Here is a 16,796-nt window from a genome sequence, read left to right as displayed (position 1 = left end):
AGACACAAATGGAGATTTCCTTTATAGATGTAAATTTCCCTTACAAGAATGACTTCTGTTTTCAGAGTTTTTCCTGTATCTGCAGTTCTTCAAAATAATTAGCTTAAAATAATCCTATTATATACCCACAATTAAAAATAAAAAAATAAACAAAAATTCTTATGCAAAAAAGTATTGGGGTTCAGAAAATGATGCCCCAAAATGAAGGCCTCAGAAACAAAAGTTTTTCTCTAACCTTCTGCCCTCCTATCTCTGGCCCCTTATTCTCCCCCAAGGCTGACCATAGGAACTAGCCTCCCTCTTCAAGGTGAAACTACATTAAAAAAAATTCTGAACCAAATATGGTTATAATTAAGCATTAATCAGGCTGTACTTTGGCCACTTTCCTTGTAAGGGAAAGTCAAGTAGCGCTCGATGCTGACCATTTGCCTCTCCATTGTTCCTATACATGGGATTTCTGATGTTGGAATCATAAGGACTTTAAGAATTAATTTGCATTCCCATTGTTCTTATAAATGGAATCTCTGACCTTAAATCATTAGGCTTTTGTTTAAGAATTGCTGAAGATCCTGAATTTCTGCAGCACCAGTTTGTAGACTCCTACTGAGGAACCCAATCCGCATGAGAATGCAGTTTTTTCATCTCCCTGTACCATGACTTCACCCTGCTCTCTTCAACCAATCAGTGATTTTCACATTTCAGCCCACCCAACACTTTAAAATCATGAGCCCCAAACTCCTCAGGGAGGCAGATTTGAGGTTTCCTTTCCTCTCCTTTGGCAGCTGTATTATTAAACCTCCTTCTGTGCTGCAACCTGTTATCTCAGTGGATTGACTTGCCATGGGAATCTGGCAAGGAACCTATTACGGTTACAAAGGTGGGTCATGGAAACCATAAATCCATTTTCCCAAAGCCAGCCATAAAAAGAAAACCTTGTGAACTAAAATAAAATCTTAAGGCTCACCCCCCACCGGCTGACTGAATGGACCCCTTCTTGGCCACAGGAATATCCTAAAACTAAATTGTCTGCCACGAGGAGTGAGGTCAGACATGCCTCATCATGCCTCCCTCCTTTCTTGGAGACATCCTTTGTAACTCATTAACAGGCCAAAAGCTATGCAAGACAAACCCACAGGTCCTCAATTTATACAACAAATATATGTCCAGTGGCTTATCTCTGATAAACAGCTCCTTATGTTAAAACTTTCCAAGCCTTTAGACAAAGCTTCATGTCTTTAACCAATTACAAATCAAAGAATCTTTAAACCCACCTATAACCTGTAAGCCCTGCTCCCCCTTCTAGATGGCCCACCTTTTCGGGCCAAACCAATGGATGCCTCCCACGTATTGATTTATGACTTTACCTGTAACCCCTATCTCCCTGAAATGTATAAAAACAAACTGTAACCCACCCACACCGAGTCCACTTGCTCAAGGCTTCTTGGGTGTGGCTCCGAGTCATGATCCTCAAATTTGGCTCAGAATAAATCTCTTTAACATTATTTTACAGAGTTTGGCTTTTTTTCCATTAACAACCTAAAAATATTACTCTAACTTTCCCTCTGCCTTTTGGTGCCATTTATGGTGAGAAATTATCTGATCTACCTTGTTTGTGAGTCATAAGACTTTCATTCTAGAGAAGGACTTGCCTCACGCTCAAAAGGAAGGAATGCTGCACAGAGAGGCCAAGCTGAATCTAGATAGGCCTTGCTGAGTTTGCCCCACTTGGTCTATTAGCTTTAGATCATACCCTTTTTGTCCAATCATATTTCTGTATGGCTGTCCATACTTTTTTGAACCTAAGCATAATACTGGACAGTTTTCCCAGTATCTTTGGGTTGAAGGAGCTCAGGGATGTTCACCCCAAAGTATGGCTTCCTGATTTAATGAGTATTTTCAATTAAAGGCCCTTAGAGATCAACAGAGGCTGAGAGACTTTCCCCCTCTCTACATAAAGACCTGGCAGATCCACCAAGGAGAACAATTGTTTTTCGTTCCCTAAAATAGATATCTCATTATCTCATGTTATCTCATTATCTATTGCAGAAGAGAAGACCAAGAATGTAATCACACCTGGACAGATCCTTTAATAAGATGTCTGTCTCCTAGCCTCATTCAGTTTCCAAAGAGAACCATTTATAAGCTAATATGTTCCCTGATTCATTCACTCCTCGTAGTAATCATGTATTACGTCTCAACAGATTACCTGTTTCCCTTCTGAAAGAAGATATAAGGGCCGAGGCGGACAAATCACTGACAAGGTGCAGATTAATTGTAGAAAAGACATATAAATTAATTTAATGTGTATATACAGGAGCCTTCAGAATGATACAGAAAGATACAGGGGAAATTGTACATTTTTATGCTTAAGTTCAATAAAGTATGCACAGCCATGTAGAAATATTACTGGACAAAACAGGTATGACCTAATGTTAATATACTGAGTGAAGAAAGCCCGGAAGGCCTGTCTATAGTCTTCTTGGCCTTTCTGAGCATGCATGCATTCTTTCCTTCTGGATATGGAGCAGGAGCCTCTCTGGAATGAGGGTCTTATGACCTACAGTCAAACAAGGTAGGTGAGATCATTTCTTTATGGCCAGTTTTTACATAGAATGTTTTTAGGTTTCATGGCTGGATTTTGTTACCGAAAGTTTGGCACTGTCCTTGAGGCCACATCAGAAGAACAAGGACAAGTGGTTTGAGGAGAAGGAAAGAGTTTATTAATTTGCCTGCAAGTGAGGAGGCTGGCAGATTCCCACGTCAAAGTACCAGCATCCCCCTCTGAGAAGAAGTACAGAGCTTTTAAAGGTTCTGATCAATCCCATCTTTGGCTAAAACAATCTCATGACCTCTGCTCAGATTCATCCCATCTTCAGTTAAGACAATATCAGGACCTCCAACAGGATAAATCCCATCTTCAGCTAAGATGATCTTGTGCCCTCCACCCAGACAATTCCCTGTAGCCTTCTTCTATGGCACAGAGAAAAGACATTCCCCTGTCCCTCCCAGCCACTGGCCTGAGGCAGGGACGCAGGGCCTAGTTCTCCAAAAGGAGTGGGGGGTGTTTTAAAGAGATGTAAAACATTTTTGCCATTTTTCAAGCCATTTGTTCTGGTACATATTCCCCTCTTCCATATCTGTGGGAGAAGTGGTGACTGCTCTGTTACACTTTCGAGAAAAGAGGTTCTGGTTTCTATGATTCTACTTGGAGAAGAGGGATTCTAGTTTCCAAGGCTAGCCTTGGGGGAGAATGGGACTAAGAGACAAGAAGAAAAGGTCAGAGAAAAACTTTTGCTTCTGAGGCTTTTACTGAGGCAATCATTTTGGGGTACTGTTTTCTGAGCCCCAATAAAAGAAATCTCTTGAGAAAAGTAAAGTACCCATTTCATAGGAAAATTTCCCTTAATACTCTTAAGGAAAAATGGCATTTGAAATAACCTATAATCTAATTAATTGTTATTGGGTTCAGGACATGCCACCTCAAAGTATGTCATCTTGGGATATTGAATATTTAAGCTGAAGGAATTTGAGAAGCAGCATGTACAGGAAGGACTTTCTACCTTCTCCTGAAGCAGGTCAGATGACCCTCAAGTGAGAGGTGCCCTCTCTATCACCAGAGAAAAGGAGTGAGGAGCATCTTTATCTTTGAAGACAAGGGACACAGAGGAGTATGAATGAATGGGCCTTGCTAAGTGTCACCCAGCTTGCTTATACTCTTTGTCCTATCACATTTCTCCAATACTCTCCACTCTTCATGAAATCTATTATAAAAACACTGAGGTTTAACCTCTCCTGTGGGTCTTCATTTCCTTATGAAGGCTCCTATGTCACATAAAAATTATATGAAATAAATTTCTCTCATTAATCTGTCTTTTGTTACAGGGGCCCCCACCAAAAAACTTAAGATGAGTAAAAAGAAGATACCTATCCTCCCCAACATGAGTATAAACTGATGTGGGGTCTGGAAAACGGACAGTCACAGAATATTGATTTGTAATGGTTTATGTAACAAATACAGTATATCTGACCAGTAGAGATGGTACCTCTGATTGGTAGAAATTTTCCAAAAACTAGACAGGGCCTCTCAGAGAGAGCAAAAAAGATTCAGCTCCAATCTCTAGGCCAGCATGCATTAACACCAAACTTCCCCTAAGACTCCCTGTTTATGAAATAGCTGGGTCCTTATTAAGTTTTCCAATTCCTTACTACCTACATCACAATTTTCTTTTAATAATCAAGTTTGATGATAGCTGGGCACAGTGGACCACTCCTGTAATCCCAGCTCCTTGGGAGGCTGAGGCAGGAGGATCCCTTGAACCCAGGAGTTGGAGGCTGCAGTGAGCTATGATCATCCCACTGCACTCTAGCCTGGGTGACAGAGCAAGACCCATCTCTATAAAAAAAATAGGGTGGGGGACAGTGGCTCACGCCTATAATGGTGGCACTCTGGGAGGCCGAGGTGGGTGAGGATCTCTTGAGCTCAGGAATTTGAGACCAGCCTGAGCAAGAGATAGACCCCATCTCTACTAAAAATAGAAAAAATTAGCTGGGTGTGGTGGTGCATACCTGTAGTCCCAGCTGCTCAGGAGGCTGAGGCAGGAGGATGGCTTGAGCCCAGAAGTTTGAGGTTGCTGTGAGCTAGGCTGACGCCACAGCACTCTAGCCAGGGAGACAGAGTGAGACTCTGTCTCAAAAATAAATAAATAAATAAATAAAATCAAGTTTGATAATATTAAATGTGAAAAAACTTTATAAAGTGAAGTGCTACTTGTTACCGATTCTAGTGGGAAATGGTAATTTTAAAAAATAGAATATTGGTTTATAAATCAGTATCTGTTGTAATAATACACAAATTGATTCCTTGGAGTCTTATCCATTGCTAGGTTGAACTGAAGAAAAAAAAAAAAAGTGAGTGGTTTTCACCCCTCCAAAGCTGGTAGCCAGACGTGACCAAACCAGGTGCCTACCTGCAAAGCAGCCAATAGATTCATCCTCTTTCTAAATCCTTAGCAGCACTAAGCTGGTTTCCAGCTTCTCTGGATAGCAACCAAAATAAATTCTGCTGATTTCTGAGCAATGACAGGCAAGTTCCTGGAAGTCCAGACTTCCCTATGGTGAAGTGCAGAGTGTGGGATGTGATCATCTTGTCTACACTAGTGAAGTCTAGTGGATGACTTCGAACTCTTCTTGTTTTTCCAATTGCATCAGTAATTTATTGTGTAACAAATCACACAAGAAGTTAGCAGCTTAAAACAACAAATTCATTATGTCACACATTTTTATAAAGGTCAAGAATCAAGAGTGTAAGTGAAGTATCCCAAGAATGGAAAAATAAGCACCACATGTACTCACCATCAAATTGGTTTCACTGATCATCACCTAAGAGCACATATAGGAATAACATTAATCGGGTGTCAGGCAGATGGGGGGGAGGGGATGGGTGTATACATACATAATGAGTGCAATGCGCACCGCACCGTCTAGGGGATGGACACGCTTAAAGCTTTGATTGGGGGGGATACGTAACCTAAACTTTTGTACCCCCATAATATGCTGAAAAAAAAAAAAAAAAAAAAGAATCAAGAGTGGCTTAGTTGCATGGTTCTGGCTCAGAGTCTCTGAGAATGAAGAGCCCCGCTGTCAGCAGGGGCTGCAATCATCTGAGGCTTCACTGGGGCAGGATATGGCTCACTCACATGGTTGTTGGTAGCTCTGCTGACGAGGAAGGCCTTAATTTCTTACAAGGCAGGCCTCTCCACAGGGCTACCCGAATGCCCTCCCAACATGGCAGCTGAGGTCCCCCAGAGCACAATACTTTTTATGACCTAGTCTCCAAAGTACCTCACTCTCACTTTAACTATGCCATTTGCTCTATTCTATTCAATAGAAGCCAGCCTCTAAATCCTGCCCTAAACTCAAGACTAGAGGAATTAGGCTCTACTTTTTGATGGGAGGAGTATCAAAGAATTTGTGGATATTTTCTAAATCCACCAATTGTATGCCTAAATTTAGGCTTCAAATAGAAAATGCACCCTCCAGTCCATACAGTTAATATCAGATCCCTTGCTGGAGTTAGAAGACATTAGAACAACCTAACTTCTGCCTTTCCACCTAAAGGAAATTAGGCCCATTTTCTTTAAAACTAAATTATTTTTATATAGCCATTGGAAGCTTATCCAGATCTCTTCCTTCCCATCTAGTGATTCTTGAAATACTAAACTTAGATCTACTAGCTTAGGTTTGTTTGTCCCCCATTGCTTGAGTACCTTTGGAAAAGACAAACTTTCTAGAGTTAGTAAAAGGGAGTAACGTATGCCCTTTCTACACCCTGGGAGCTAGTCAGGTTCACATACAAAAACGTGAAAATGAGTGCCAATATCATGTTTAACTCGCCATACGACTAAAAATAGTGCTGATCAAAATTGTCTGGGACGAAATACAGTGACACATAAGATGGGAGGTGCTTAACAACTACCCCAAGGCTCAGTGATTTGGTGACTAAAAAAAAAAACAGCACATTAGCAATATACTTACCCAGCTATAATTTATTGAACACTTATGGATCAGAACTAAGTGTTAAACCATTTAGTTTAATACGTAATGTACTTATCAGTGATTTTGTCTATTTTGAGAAGCAGGGAAACAAAAGGTCAGTTCTTGGAGCTGAAACCTCTTGTGTTCTTTCTTATTTCCCACCCAAGTTCTCCTTAGAATTGTATTTTAAACATGTAATTGCGTTAACAGCCACTCTTAATGAGCAGATCAGTGGCTCTGAAAAGAGCCTTTGGGAAAGAGAAAGCAAGCAAGCCCCGCCTCAGGACAGTTTATGCTCGCTCACCACGGATGCGGCGCGCGAGTTGAATGTCTTTGGGCATGATGGTCACTCGCTTGGCGTGAATGGCGCACAAATTGGTGTCCTCAAACAGGCCCACTAAGTAGGCCTCGCAAGCTTCTTGCAGCGCCATCACCGCTGAGCTCTGGAAACGCAGATCGGTCTTGAAGTCCTGGGCGATCTCCCGCACCAGGCGCTGGAAAGGCAGCTTTCGGATCAGCAGTTCGGTCGATTTCTGATAGCGGCGGATCTCCCGCAGGGCCACGGTGCCAGGGCGGTAGCGATGGGGCTTCTTCACACCACCGGTGGCCGGGGCGCTCTTGCGAGCCGCCTTGGTAGCGAGCTGCTTGCGCGGCGCCTTGCCGCCAGTAGACTTGCGAGCTGTCTGCTTTGTGCGCGCCATAACAGACCACAAAGCTTCCAAAGCAAGCAACCGGAAAAACAGCGCCGCGACCAGAATTTATACCGATGACCTGATCCTGATTGGTCAGAACTGTGGTAGGAGTAACCTGATTGGTTTTTAATACAATCTGTATTTGGTTCCTACCACTTCCTCTGAATGGTTCCCCCACGCCCCTTTGCTGTTAATTTTTAGTTTTCGACTAATCAAGTTAAGGTTACCCCAATGGAAAGGGAATCTGATCTGGAACTTTAGGAAATCAGCCTTAACTGTCCTTAAAGACACTCATTTTCACTGAAAGCTTTTTCCTGTTTAGATAATGTAAAAAATATAAGTACACTAGAATTTAATCTTTCTAAAAAGTAGTTCCGTTTCCTGTTTCATTAAATCTGCTTTTAATAACTAGGAAGACCCAGAAAAAAAAGTTTAAAAATAGATTGGCCCCTGGAACACCAGTACTTCAGTTTGCTCAGCGTGGTGTGGGCAAGGAGTTTGATATGTGCTTGACTAAATAATACCAATGAATGGTATCTGACATCTTCATTAACTGATTTTTGATGCAATCAAATGGCTTATCGTACTGTTAAATATGTAAATCATGTGCTTGATTTAATCAGCATGCGGGAAATGATTGTGAGTTTACATCGGCCAATGATTAGGTCTTTTCCAGTAAACGTTAGTAATTCTGGAAACAGCGTTTTGAGTTAGGACCGAGATTTTAGTTGATTAACGGACCATCAGGTTCTGCTGTAAAGACCCAGCAAAGCTAAAAACCTGTTGTCATATACCACTTAATATATTCGCCGGAATAATCACCGGAAGTGTTTTTTAACGACCCAGGACGGTGTTTGTGAGAACAGTAAAAGAGGTTGGCTTCATGGTATGATTAATTTGGGAAGCTACAAATTTAATGGTCTTTACCCGGCATCAGTTAATATCAAACCGAATGTGAAACATTTCACGTGCTTAAACTTAGTCGGGTATGCGTAATAGGTTTAGAGAACAGTGCTCAGTTCTTCCACAGAAATGGTGGGTGGCTCTTCAAAGAGCCTCTGGTTTTAGTGGGAAATTTTAAGTTGTGAATTCAGACCTCATTTGCCCTTAGCCTTGTGGTGACTCTCGGTCTTCTTGGGCAATAGCACAGCCTGGATATTGGGCAGGACGCCGCCCTGAGCGATGGTGACTTTACCCAGCAATTTGTTCAGCTCTTCATCGTTCCGGATGGCCAGCTGTAGGTGGCGCGGGATGATGCGTGTCTTCTTGTTGTCGCGAGCCGCGTTGCCCGCCAGCTCCAAGATCTCCGCGGTCAGATACTCCAGTACTGCAGCCAGGTACACCGGGGCGCCGGCCCCGACCCGCTCGGCATAGTTGCCTTTGCGCAGCAGGCGGTGCACTCGGCCTACGGGAAACTGGAGCCCCGCCTGGGAAGAGCGGGTCTTGGTTTTGGCACGAGTCTTGCCGCCCTGCTTGCCGCGTCCAGACATTGTAAGATTACATGTGACCTACACCAGAAAAACCTCAAAGCCCCAAAACGCAGATTTTATAGCCGTTGCTGGGCGCAAAAAAAGGACCTGGGCCATTGCTTAAATTTGCAGTTCCGTTTTAAACAATGCAAATGAAGTCTCTTAAAGTATGTGTTTTGATTGGATGATATTGATATTGACGTCATCACAAGTCATGTCCAATCAGACAGAGAACTGTATTCAACCTCATTTGCATATGAGCTGTGTATAAAAGGGGCGCCTTCTGCCTGACGCTTGGCCTTTTCTTTAAGTACTTTCTGCTAAGTATTTTTTGGCTTATTTTCATCATGCCTGAGCCGGCTAAGTCCGCTCCGGCCCCAAAGAAGGGCTCCAAGAAAGCAGTGACCAAGGCTCAGAAAAAAGATGGCAGGAAGCGCAAGCGCACCCGCAAGGAGAGCTACTCCATCTACGTGTACAAGGTGCTTAAGCAAGTCCACCCTGACACCGGCATCTCGTCTAAGGCCATGGGAATCATGAATTCCTTCGTCAACGACATCTTCGAGCGCATCGCGGGGGAGGCCTCTCGCCTGGCGCATTACAACAAGCGCTCCACCATCACCTCCAGGGAGATCCAGACGGCAGTGCGCCTGCTGCTGCCCGGAGAGTTGGCCAAGCACGCTGTGTCCGAGGGCACCAAGGCTGTCACCAAGTATACCAGCTCTAAGTGAGCTCGCTCACAGCCTCTCACAACCCAAAGGCTCTTTTCAGAGCCACCCACATTGTCAGACAAAAGAGCTGGTGCATTTTGCTTGTAATCTAGTTTCTTTGAGGAGGGCTAGAGGTTTGTTTGGGAGAGAAGGTAGGTGGAAAAGATAAAAGTAATAAAGTAAAAAAAAGCACACATTCTTGCGTATGCATTTAGACGCGCTGTCAGGCAAATTTAGTTTGGGTTCTTTGATGCCCTTGGGAAGAAGAGGCGTGTAGTTTTGCTCTCGGCTACAATAGCCAAATTTTTCTTTGGGTTAGACTTTTATCAATTCAAGTATCTCCTTGTAACTGATTGGGCCGCAGATCTATTTGAAAATCCCGCCAGGGGCTGCCATTTGCCAGATAGTTTAATCAGGGTTGTGCTTTTGAAAGAGTTTCTCTGGAAAGTAAAATTACTAATTTTCCGTTATATGCGGGAATGCCTCAGGCTCTGCAGCTAAGAGCCAGAGGCTATAAGTTAACTGTTCGATTTTGTGCAGTCGGACCCTGGGCGAAATTAACTTCTCAGTGTCCGTTTCCCATAACCTCTAGAGAACAGGCACTGACGTCAACCCTGCCAACGCTACAGAGATACTAGGGTGAGTTGAAATGATTGGTGTCAAAGCGCAAAGGGAACATTAAAGGTCAAAAAAGCTGAAGGATAAAATGTTGAACAAGGAACCTAGCAATTTGGGAAAGCTGCTTTCTTGCAATGTATAAATAATCAGGCGGCGTTAAGGAGGGAGGTATGCCAGGATTCATTGCGGCAGGGGGTCAGCTTTCAGGCTGGGATTCCATGGGAGTCCTGCAACAGAAATCGGAGAATCCAGCATTTTAAAAAGAAGCAGACCCCAGAAAAGGTTACAGAGGTAGGAGGTGTACCAAGAACATGGGCTAAATGCAAGGAAGTGGAAACTTTCAATACCTGATCGAAAGTCCTTCAATTCCCCCTTCTTAATAGGTCCTTTCTTGCATTTTATAGCATTAACATCCTCTGCCACCATGTTATCCCCTCTCCAGTAAATTATTGCTATTGTAAATCTTTTTTTCTATTAACAACAAAATAACAAACCCCTACACCACAATCCCACTCCCGGCCTAAAAATCACCCCTTGACTTTTCCCTTTCTGTCTTTCCTTGTCGTCACTTCCCTTACAGCTGTGGTTTGGGGCTCTCTACCTTGGACGAACAGTCTTGTCTCTGTCACAGGCAACAAACAGCCCCGAAATCATGCCAAGTCAGCAGATCGTGCAAAAAATAACAGTACACGAGCTTGCCCTTTCCTTCCCTAAAATGAGATTCTCTTCCCCACACCTTGTACCACTTGGTGAAGAGCATTCCCCTAATTTCACTGTAGTTTTGAACTTGTTGGCATCACATTTATCTCCTTTCATTCCTCTTTGCTCTTTTTGCGAGATTGAGTCCTCACCCTTCCCCCAATCCTTGAGAGATCTGAGGAATGATCATCCTCTGGAGTAGGTGGGATAAGAAGTGTTGCCCTCTTCTGCCATCTTGTGGCAAAAAAGCAGAAGCACAAATCCAAGGTGTGTTTTCCAGCCCCAATTGAAATACTTCCTTCCCAACTTTCTACTGACAGTCAGTGGATGAGGTAAGATTATCATTTCTATCTCCTTTTGACTTCAAGATTTAAGTTGTAATTACTCCAAGAGTCATTCGTGCGTGCGTTAAAAGGGGTTACGTGTAGGTAGAAAGATGGGAGTTGGGCAAGAAAGTCATGTTGAGTTTTGTAGTCCTGTCAGAGCTGTCCAAAGCAAACAACCAAAAAAATCAAAAAACAAAATACTCTGTACCCTAAAATAAATAACAATAGGATCATGCTTTCTAGTTCTGGTCAACAAAATAACAAATACTTGAATGTTTCCTGTAAACTTGAACACCTGTCCAAAACAATGATATCCATGATTTTTGCTAGGCTGCTGTTTGAAGATATGTCATGAATTTTGAATATGATTATCATGGGACTAAGTTGCAGTTTTTCCACCATGAACATAACAATGTACACTTGGTAAGCTCGGTTATTTTGCAAGTTTTCGTTTCTTCTTTTTCCTTTAAATGCTTAGGTTTCCCCCTCCTCCAAAGTCTAACTCCGTTGCCTATAAAATGCGTGTATTAGCTTGGCAGAGCTGACATAACAAAATACCACAAACTGGGTAGCTTAAACAATAAAAATTTATTTTCTCATAGTTCTGGAGGCTTGAAGTCCAAGATCAAGGTGTCAGTGGGTTTGGTTTCTCCTAGGGCCTCTCTCCTTGGCTTGCACATAACCATCTTCTTGCTATGTCTTCATATGGTCTTTTTTCTGTGCATGCTTGCCCCTGTGTCTCTTCCTCTTCTTTTAAGGACACCAGTCCTGTTGTTAGATTAGGGTCCCACCCTTACAACCTCATTTATCCTTAATTACCTCTTTAAAGGCCCTGTCTTCAAATACAATCAAATTGGGAGTTAGGACCTCAACATAATTCAATCTATAACAAACTCAAGACCATTTTTCCATGCTTTGATTCCAACCTGCTGTTCCAAATTCTCTTTCATAAAATGTCTATATTTAGTTTAATCTGTAGATACAGCAACAATTACAATACTCCCTAAACCAGACATTAAATGTCAGTTGTTCACAAGGGCCCAGCACATTAGAGTAAAACTGGTTGAATTTAGGAACCATGCTTTATCTCTACAAAGACAGGTGTTTTTTGCTATTTTTCTTTCTTTTCAGAGATGGGGGTCTCATTCTATTGTCCAGGCAGAAATGCAGTGGCTTGATCATAGCTCACTGCAACCTCCAACTTCTGGGCTCAAGCTGTCCTCCCGCCTCAGCCTCCCAAGTAGCAGGGACTACAGACGTACACCATCTTGCCTGGCTTTGCTATTTTTCTCAAAGCACACAAACTTCTGATATTATATTTTCAGTTTTGATAAAGACATGGACCAAGGTGTATTGAACCCTTTTTAAAATTCTGCTATAAGAACAACCATAGCACAAGCACATTCATAAATGCCACCTAACATGGAAACTAATGGGAGCAGTGGGAACTTCAGAGAACGGAAGAACACAAACCTGTACAATGCAGTTTCACCAATTTCTTTCATATAGTGATACAGGCACAGGGACAGTGAATCTTCCAATTTTTCAAGTGGATAAGCATTTTAAAATGAAATAGTCTAAATTTTTTATTGGCAACTAATAAAAATATATATAACATGGTGCAGACTAAATAAAAAAAGGATCTGCTGACTTCATCAAGCCCTTCAAGAGATTTCACAGCTGAAGATCTCTGGACATTGTCAAAGATTCCTAGGCCCCTGAAAAGCTATTCACCAAGCTACTCTCTCTGCCACCAAAGCCCAGATCAAATGCCCAGGCCTTCCCAGCTTTGTAGGTCCTCAATTGAAAAGAATCCATTGCTTACTTGGTCCCTCTGGGCAGAGCACTAGGTCTCATACAGCAAGCATTCAGGAGATATTTTATTGTAGTTAAGTAAATGGATAAAGAAATGAACTAAAAGAAAAATTTTAAATTCTGAGCTCACCAACAGCAATGAGATTAAAATGGTGAATTGCGTTTGGAGTTGTTTATTGTGGACTGAATAATTATCTGAATAAATAAACCCATTCTTTTCTATGTATGTTACATTTGTCTTATCTTTTATTAATATTATTTTTAATTGACAAATCATAATTATACACATTTACGGGTACAATGTGATGCTTTGATATATGTTTTTGGGGCTCAGAAAATGATACCCCAAAATGAAGGCCACAGAAGCAGCCTCAGAAGCACAAGTTTTTCTCTGCCCTTCCGCCCTTCTGTCTCTCAGGCCCATTCTCCCCCACGGCTAGCCATAAAAACTAGAATCTTTCTTCCCCAAGATGCATCATAGAAACTGGAACCTCTTTTCCCTTAAGCCAGCCATAAAACCTAAAAATATTTCTCTTAACTCCCTCCTCCACCAACTTTCTGTGTAAATACTGGCTGTAAAGAAATTATCTGACCTACCTTGTTTGACTGTAGGTTATAAGCCCCCAGGGTCCTGCCCCATTCTGAGAAGGAAGGAATGCATGCTCAGAGAGGCAAAGAATCTAAACAGGCAGGCCTTGCTGAGTTTCCCCATTCAGTCTATAAACATTAGATCATACCCTTTTTATCCAATCATATTTCTACATGGCTGTCCATACTTTGTTGAAACTAAGCATTAGGTATCTTTGGGTTTTCATTCTGAAGGCTCCCATGTTGTGTAAAACTATGATCGAATAGTTTTACATAACTATATATGGGGAAATTTTCCCTTGCCCCCTGCAATGTATGCTGGAGGAATCCAGGAAATAAACAGCCCAAAATATGTCACATTGCTATACTGACTACTTCAAGCTAAAGGCATTTGGGAAATTGCAAATGCACAGAGGGGCTTTTCCTATATCTCCCTTATCTGACTAAATGCAGAATCTCCAGAAAGAAGTCAATTATCACAAAAACCCTCTATCTATTTTTATCTATCAGGGAAGAGTTAACAGGCAACAGAAGTCAAGCCTAGAAAAGACTAGAAATTGGCACTTTATCCAGATGGGCTACTACCTATTCTTTAGAAAACCCATTCTCTTTTTCATAATCCTTTACTCTTCCTAGGTCACCCTTAGTCCCCTCCTTCCCTATTCCTCTATCCCCTATGGAGATAGAATTTAAGATGTAGAAAACTGATAAAATGCCACATGATCTCAAGTGATGAGTATGGAAAGGAAAGTGGGACCATAGGTAAGCTCGCCTTAGTCCGATTTTCCTCCTCCAAATCTCACCAAGTAGACACTCAGTTACATGCCAGAGGAATAGTGCCCCATGTAAGGAGTTTCCAGGCCTCTCCAGGAAATTCTGAAATTTGAAAATCTCAATAGTTGGCACCCAAAGCTATAAAATGGACAACTGAAGACTAATAATTTGAGGAATAAGAAAGCTTGAGTTCTTTCTATCCATCATCTCCCTGGCTGCCATTGCCAACAAGTTCTGTGTAATTTACTGATCTTCCTGGTCTTTTCTTTACTAAAAGGGATCTCCAAAGTTTCTTTCCAGCAGAAATAGTCTGTTTCTAAAAATAAGTCTCCACCATGTGGGTCACATGAAGCTGTCACTAACAAACATAACATATGACAAGATGTGCTTCAATTTTGGAAAAAGCAGTACTATACTGTCAACTCAAATTACAAACAGAGGGAAGCTCTACCAGAAAGGATATTTATATGGGAATAGAGCATTGTAATGGGATTACACATGCCATAGTAAACTATGTGTATATTCTGGGAAGTAAAGGAAGACAAAGGTTTTTTAAAGAAAAAAATTAGGAGGATTACATAATATGTTTTGAAATAATTATCCTTGACTACAAAGATTAATAATTAAGATAACACCAGTTCGAAATTAGACAGTTTCTGGACAGATATCCTTACAAAAGTATTTTTATATAAGCTTGCAATAGCCCTTATACAAGGTTGTAAGTTTTATAGTATTTTGTGATAGTTTTTGTTATCAGGCATATAAAAATAAAAATCCTCTCTTCATGGCCTTCCTTGGCTCTATTTGTCAGCATTTTTTTAACATTAGTGACTCCATTTAATTCTGACAATTTCTCACATTACAAAGAGAGTATGCTTTGAGGTCCCATAGTCTCTTTCTTTTCAAACTATCTTTATATCTTTTATGCTTGCTAATAGGAAACTTTCTATATAGAGAGAAGAATCAGTGCCTTATGGAAGATTAGGAGGTGTATTGAACTTGTCACTTTGAAAGGAGGTTCTATGGTCAAAATGTCCAAAAACAAACTGAAAAGTCTTTTCTTACATAGGACCCAAGAGAAAATAGAATGTTTCTTCTTTTCTTGGCAATTTTTTTTCTTTTAGATAAATTGGATGTGCCCCTGGTGATCCATGAGAGTAGACAGCTTGTAACTGAGAATAGTATCTTAAAATTCATCTCAGATGGAAATTGTATTGCCATAGACCTATATGTAGGCAAGAGTGAAAATAAAATGGTACAGATGATCATCAAGTTCATGACAGAGTTGCCCTGAGAAAGTAGATAACAGGATTGGGGAGGAAGTTTGAGAGTACTTATATTTTATGAGCGTTTTTCTTTAAATATAAAATATATAATAGTGAATATGTCATGATGTTAAAGAATAGATCAATTCTGTGTGGTCACTTTTGTATTCTTCTGGAATTTTTTAAAAGGTAAAAGAAGAAAGATGAAAAATAATGTCAAATACTGATGGCTTGGTGAATTAGAAATTGTGGCTTTTAACTAGTATTTTCCAAATCACCAGTACCTAGGATGTACCAGGCTGTGCCAGGCTTTGGTCTAGGTACAGTGACAACCACAGTACCAAAACACAAAAATCCCTGTCCTCATGAATTTCCTTTCCATGGGAGAGAAAATACTAAATGAATAAAATACACCATATGCTACATAGTAATAAGTGCTAAGGAGGAAAACAGAGCAGGAGGAAGAGATTGTTGGGAGAGTTCTTATTTATTAATAAAATCCCTTAAACTCTTTTTAACTGAACTCTAAACTTACGTTCTTGTTTACAAAATGGTAGTAAGTAAAGATGGACATCTTTCAGTTGATGGATTTATTATTAATTATCTGTTGAGATGGGGTACCTTACACTTCTTAGCTGGAAGCTGCTTTCTGACTTGTGCATTATTTTCCTCTCAGAGGAATGTGAATTATTCCACCTGCTGTCACTTTTCTTTGGTACCAGCAAACTTGAGAAGGTTGGTGAGACTATGTCCCAAATATCTTCAACATTTTTATATTTTGCCCTTTGGGAAAAAAAAAAAAAAAAAAAAAAAAGGTTAGCAGAGGATGGTTTCGATCCATCGACCTCTGGGTTATGGGCCCAGCACGCTTCCGCTGCGCCACTCTGCTAGATACAAGTGTGCCCTCTCGAAGTAATCCCTTTCTTGTATTTTCTTCTAGAGTCTGCTTCTTGTATACTTACATAAATTTAATTTTTTTAAAGACCCATTGGTTCTTTCTGCCTAAACCAAGAGAATGAATTCAGAATGTATTGATTTCAAATATTCTGAAAGCAAATAAAATCGGTGCTTCTGTAACAGGAAAACAGCCCGTCCCTAGTCTGCCTGCCCCTTTTATCTATGATGCAGTCAGAAAGTATAACTAAGTCAAAAATCCAGTAGGGAAAATATCCGACTTATGAAATGGAGTAGGTATTTTCAAGACGTTTGAAGGATTAAAAGAAAGCCAAAACAACACCTGCATTGGCCGGGAATCGAACCCGGGCCTCCCGCGTGGCAGGCGAGAATTCTACCACTGAACCACCAATGC

General features: G+C 41.1%; 3 protein-coding genes and 2 non-coding genes across 5 annotated transcripts; 1 reads left to right on the top strand and 4 right to left on the bottom strand.

The window, feature by feature from the left end:
- Positions 1-6,824: 6,824 nt before the first annotated feature.
- LOC138399080 (histone H3.1) lies at positions 6,825-7,235 on the bottom strand. The gene has a single exon (XM_069493570.1). It carries the CDS (start codon positions 7,233-7,235, stop codon positions 6,825-6,827), a length of 411 nt encoding a protein of 136 aa, XP_069349671.1.
- A 1,088-nt stretch (positions 7,236-8,323) lies between these two features.
- On the bottom strand, positions 8,324-8,716 carry LOC138399082 (histone H2A type 1-like). The gene has a single exon (XM_069493572.1). The coding sequence runs from the start codon at positions 8,714-8,716 to the stop codon at positions 8,324-8,326; it is 393 nt and encodes a 130-aa protein (XP_069349673.1).
- Positions 8,717-9,041: 325 nt separating this feature from the next.
- Positions 9,042-9,473, top strand: LOC138399091 (histone H2B type 2-E-like). The gene has a single exon (XM_069493584.1). The coding sequence runs from the start codon at positions 9,043-9,045 to the stop codon at positions 9,421-9,423; it is 381 nt and encodes a 126-aa protein (XP_069349685.1). The 5' UTR covers position 9,042; the 3' UTR covers positions 9,424-9,473.
- A 6,831-nt stretch (positions 9,474-16,304) lies between these two features.
- TRNAM-CAU (transfer RNA methionine (anticodon CAU)) lies at positions 16,305-16,376 on the bottom strand. Its single transcript has one exon. It is a non-coding gene; the product is annotated as a tRNA-Met (tRNA).
- Positions 16,377-16,725: 349 nt separating this feature from the next.
- TRNAG-GCC (transfer RNA glycine (anticodon GCC)) lies at positions 16,726-16,796 on the bottom strand. The gene has a single exon. It is a non-coding gene; the product is annotated as a tRNA-Gly (tRNA).

This window comes from Eulemur rufifrons, chromosome 18, assembly GCF_041146395.1.
Source record: "Eulemur rufifrons isolate Redbay chromosome 18, OSU_ERuf_1, whole genome shotgun sequence".
Taxonomy (NCBI): Eukaryota; Metazoa; Chordata; class Mammalia; order Primates; family Lemuridae; genus Eulemur; species Eulemur rufifrons.
The sequence above is the reverse complement of the archived record's forward strand: the minus strand, read 5'-3'. Positions and strand labels throughout refer to the sequence as shown.

Bases quoted from the DNA above. Each gene is read 5' to 3' on its own strand.
- LOC138399080 (XM_069493570.1), bottom strand. From the start codon at position 7,235: ATGGCGCGCACAAAGCAGACAGCTCGCAAGTCTACTGGCGGCAAGGCG.
- LOC138399082 (XM_069493572.1), bottom strand. From the start codon at position 8,716: ATGTCTGGACGCGGCAAGCAGGGCGGCAAGACTCGTGCCAAAACCAAG.
- LOC138399091 (XM_069493584.1), top strand. From the start codon at position 9,043: ATGCCTGAGCCGGCTAAGTCCGCTCCGGCCCCAAAGAAGGGCTCCAAG.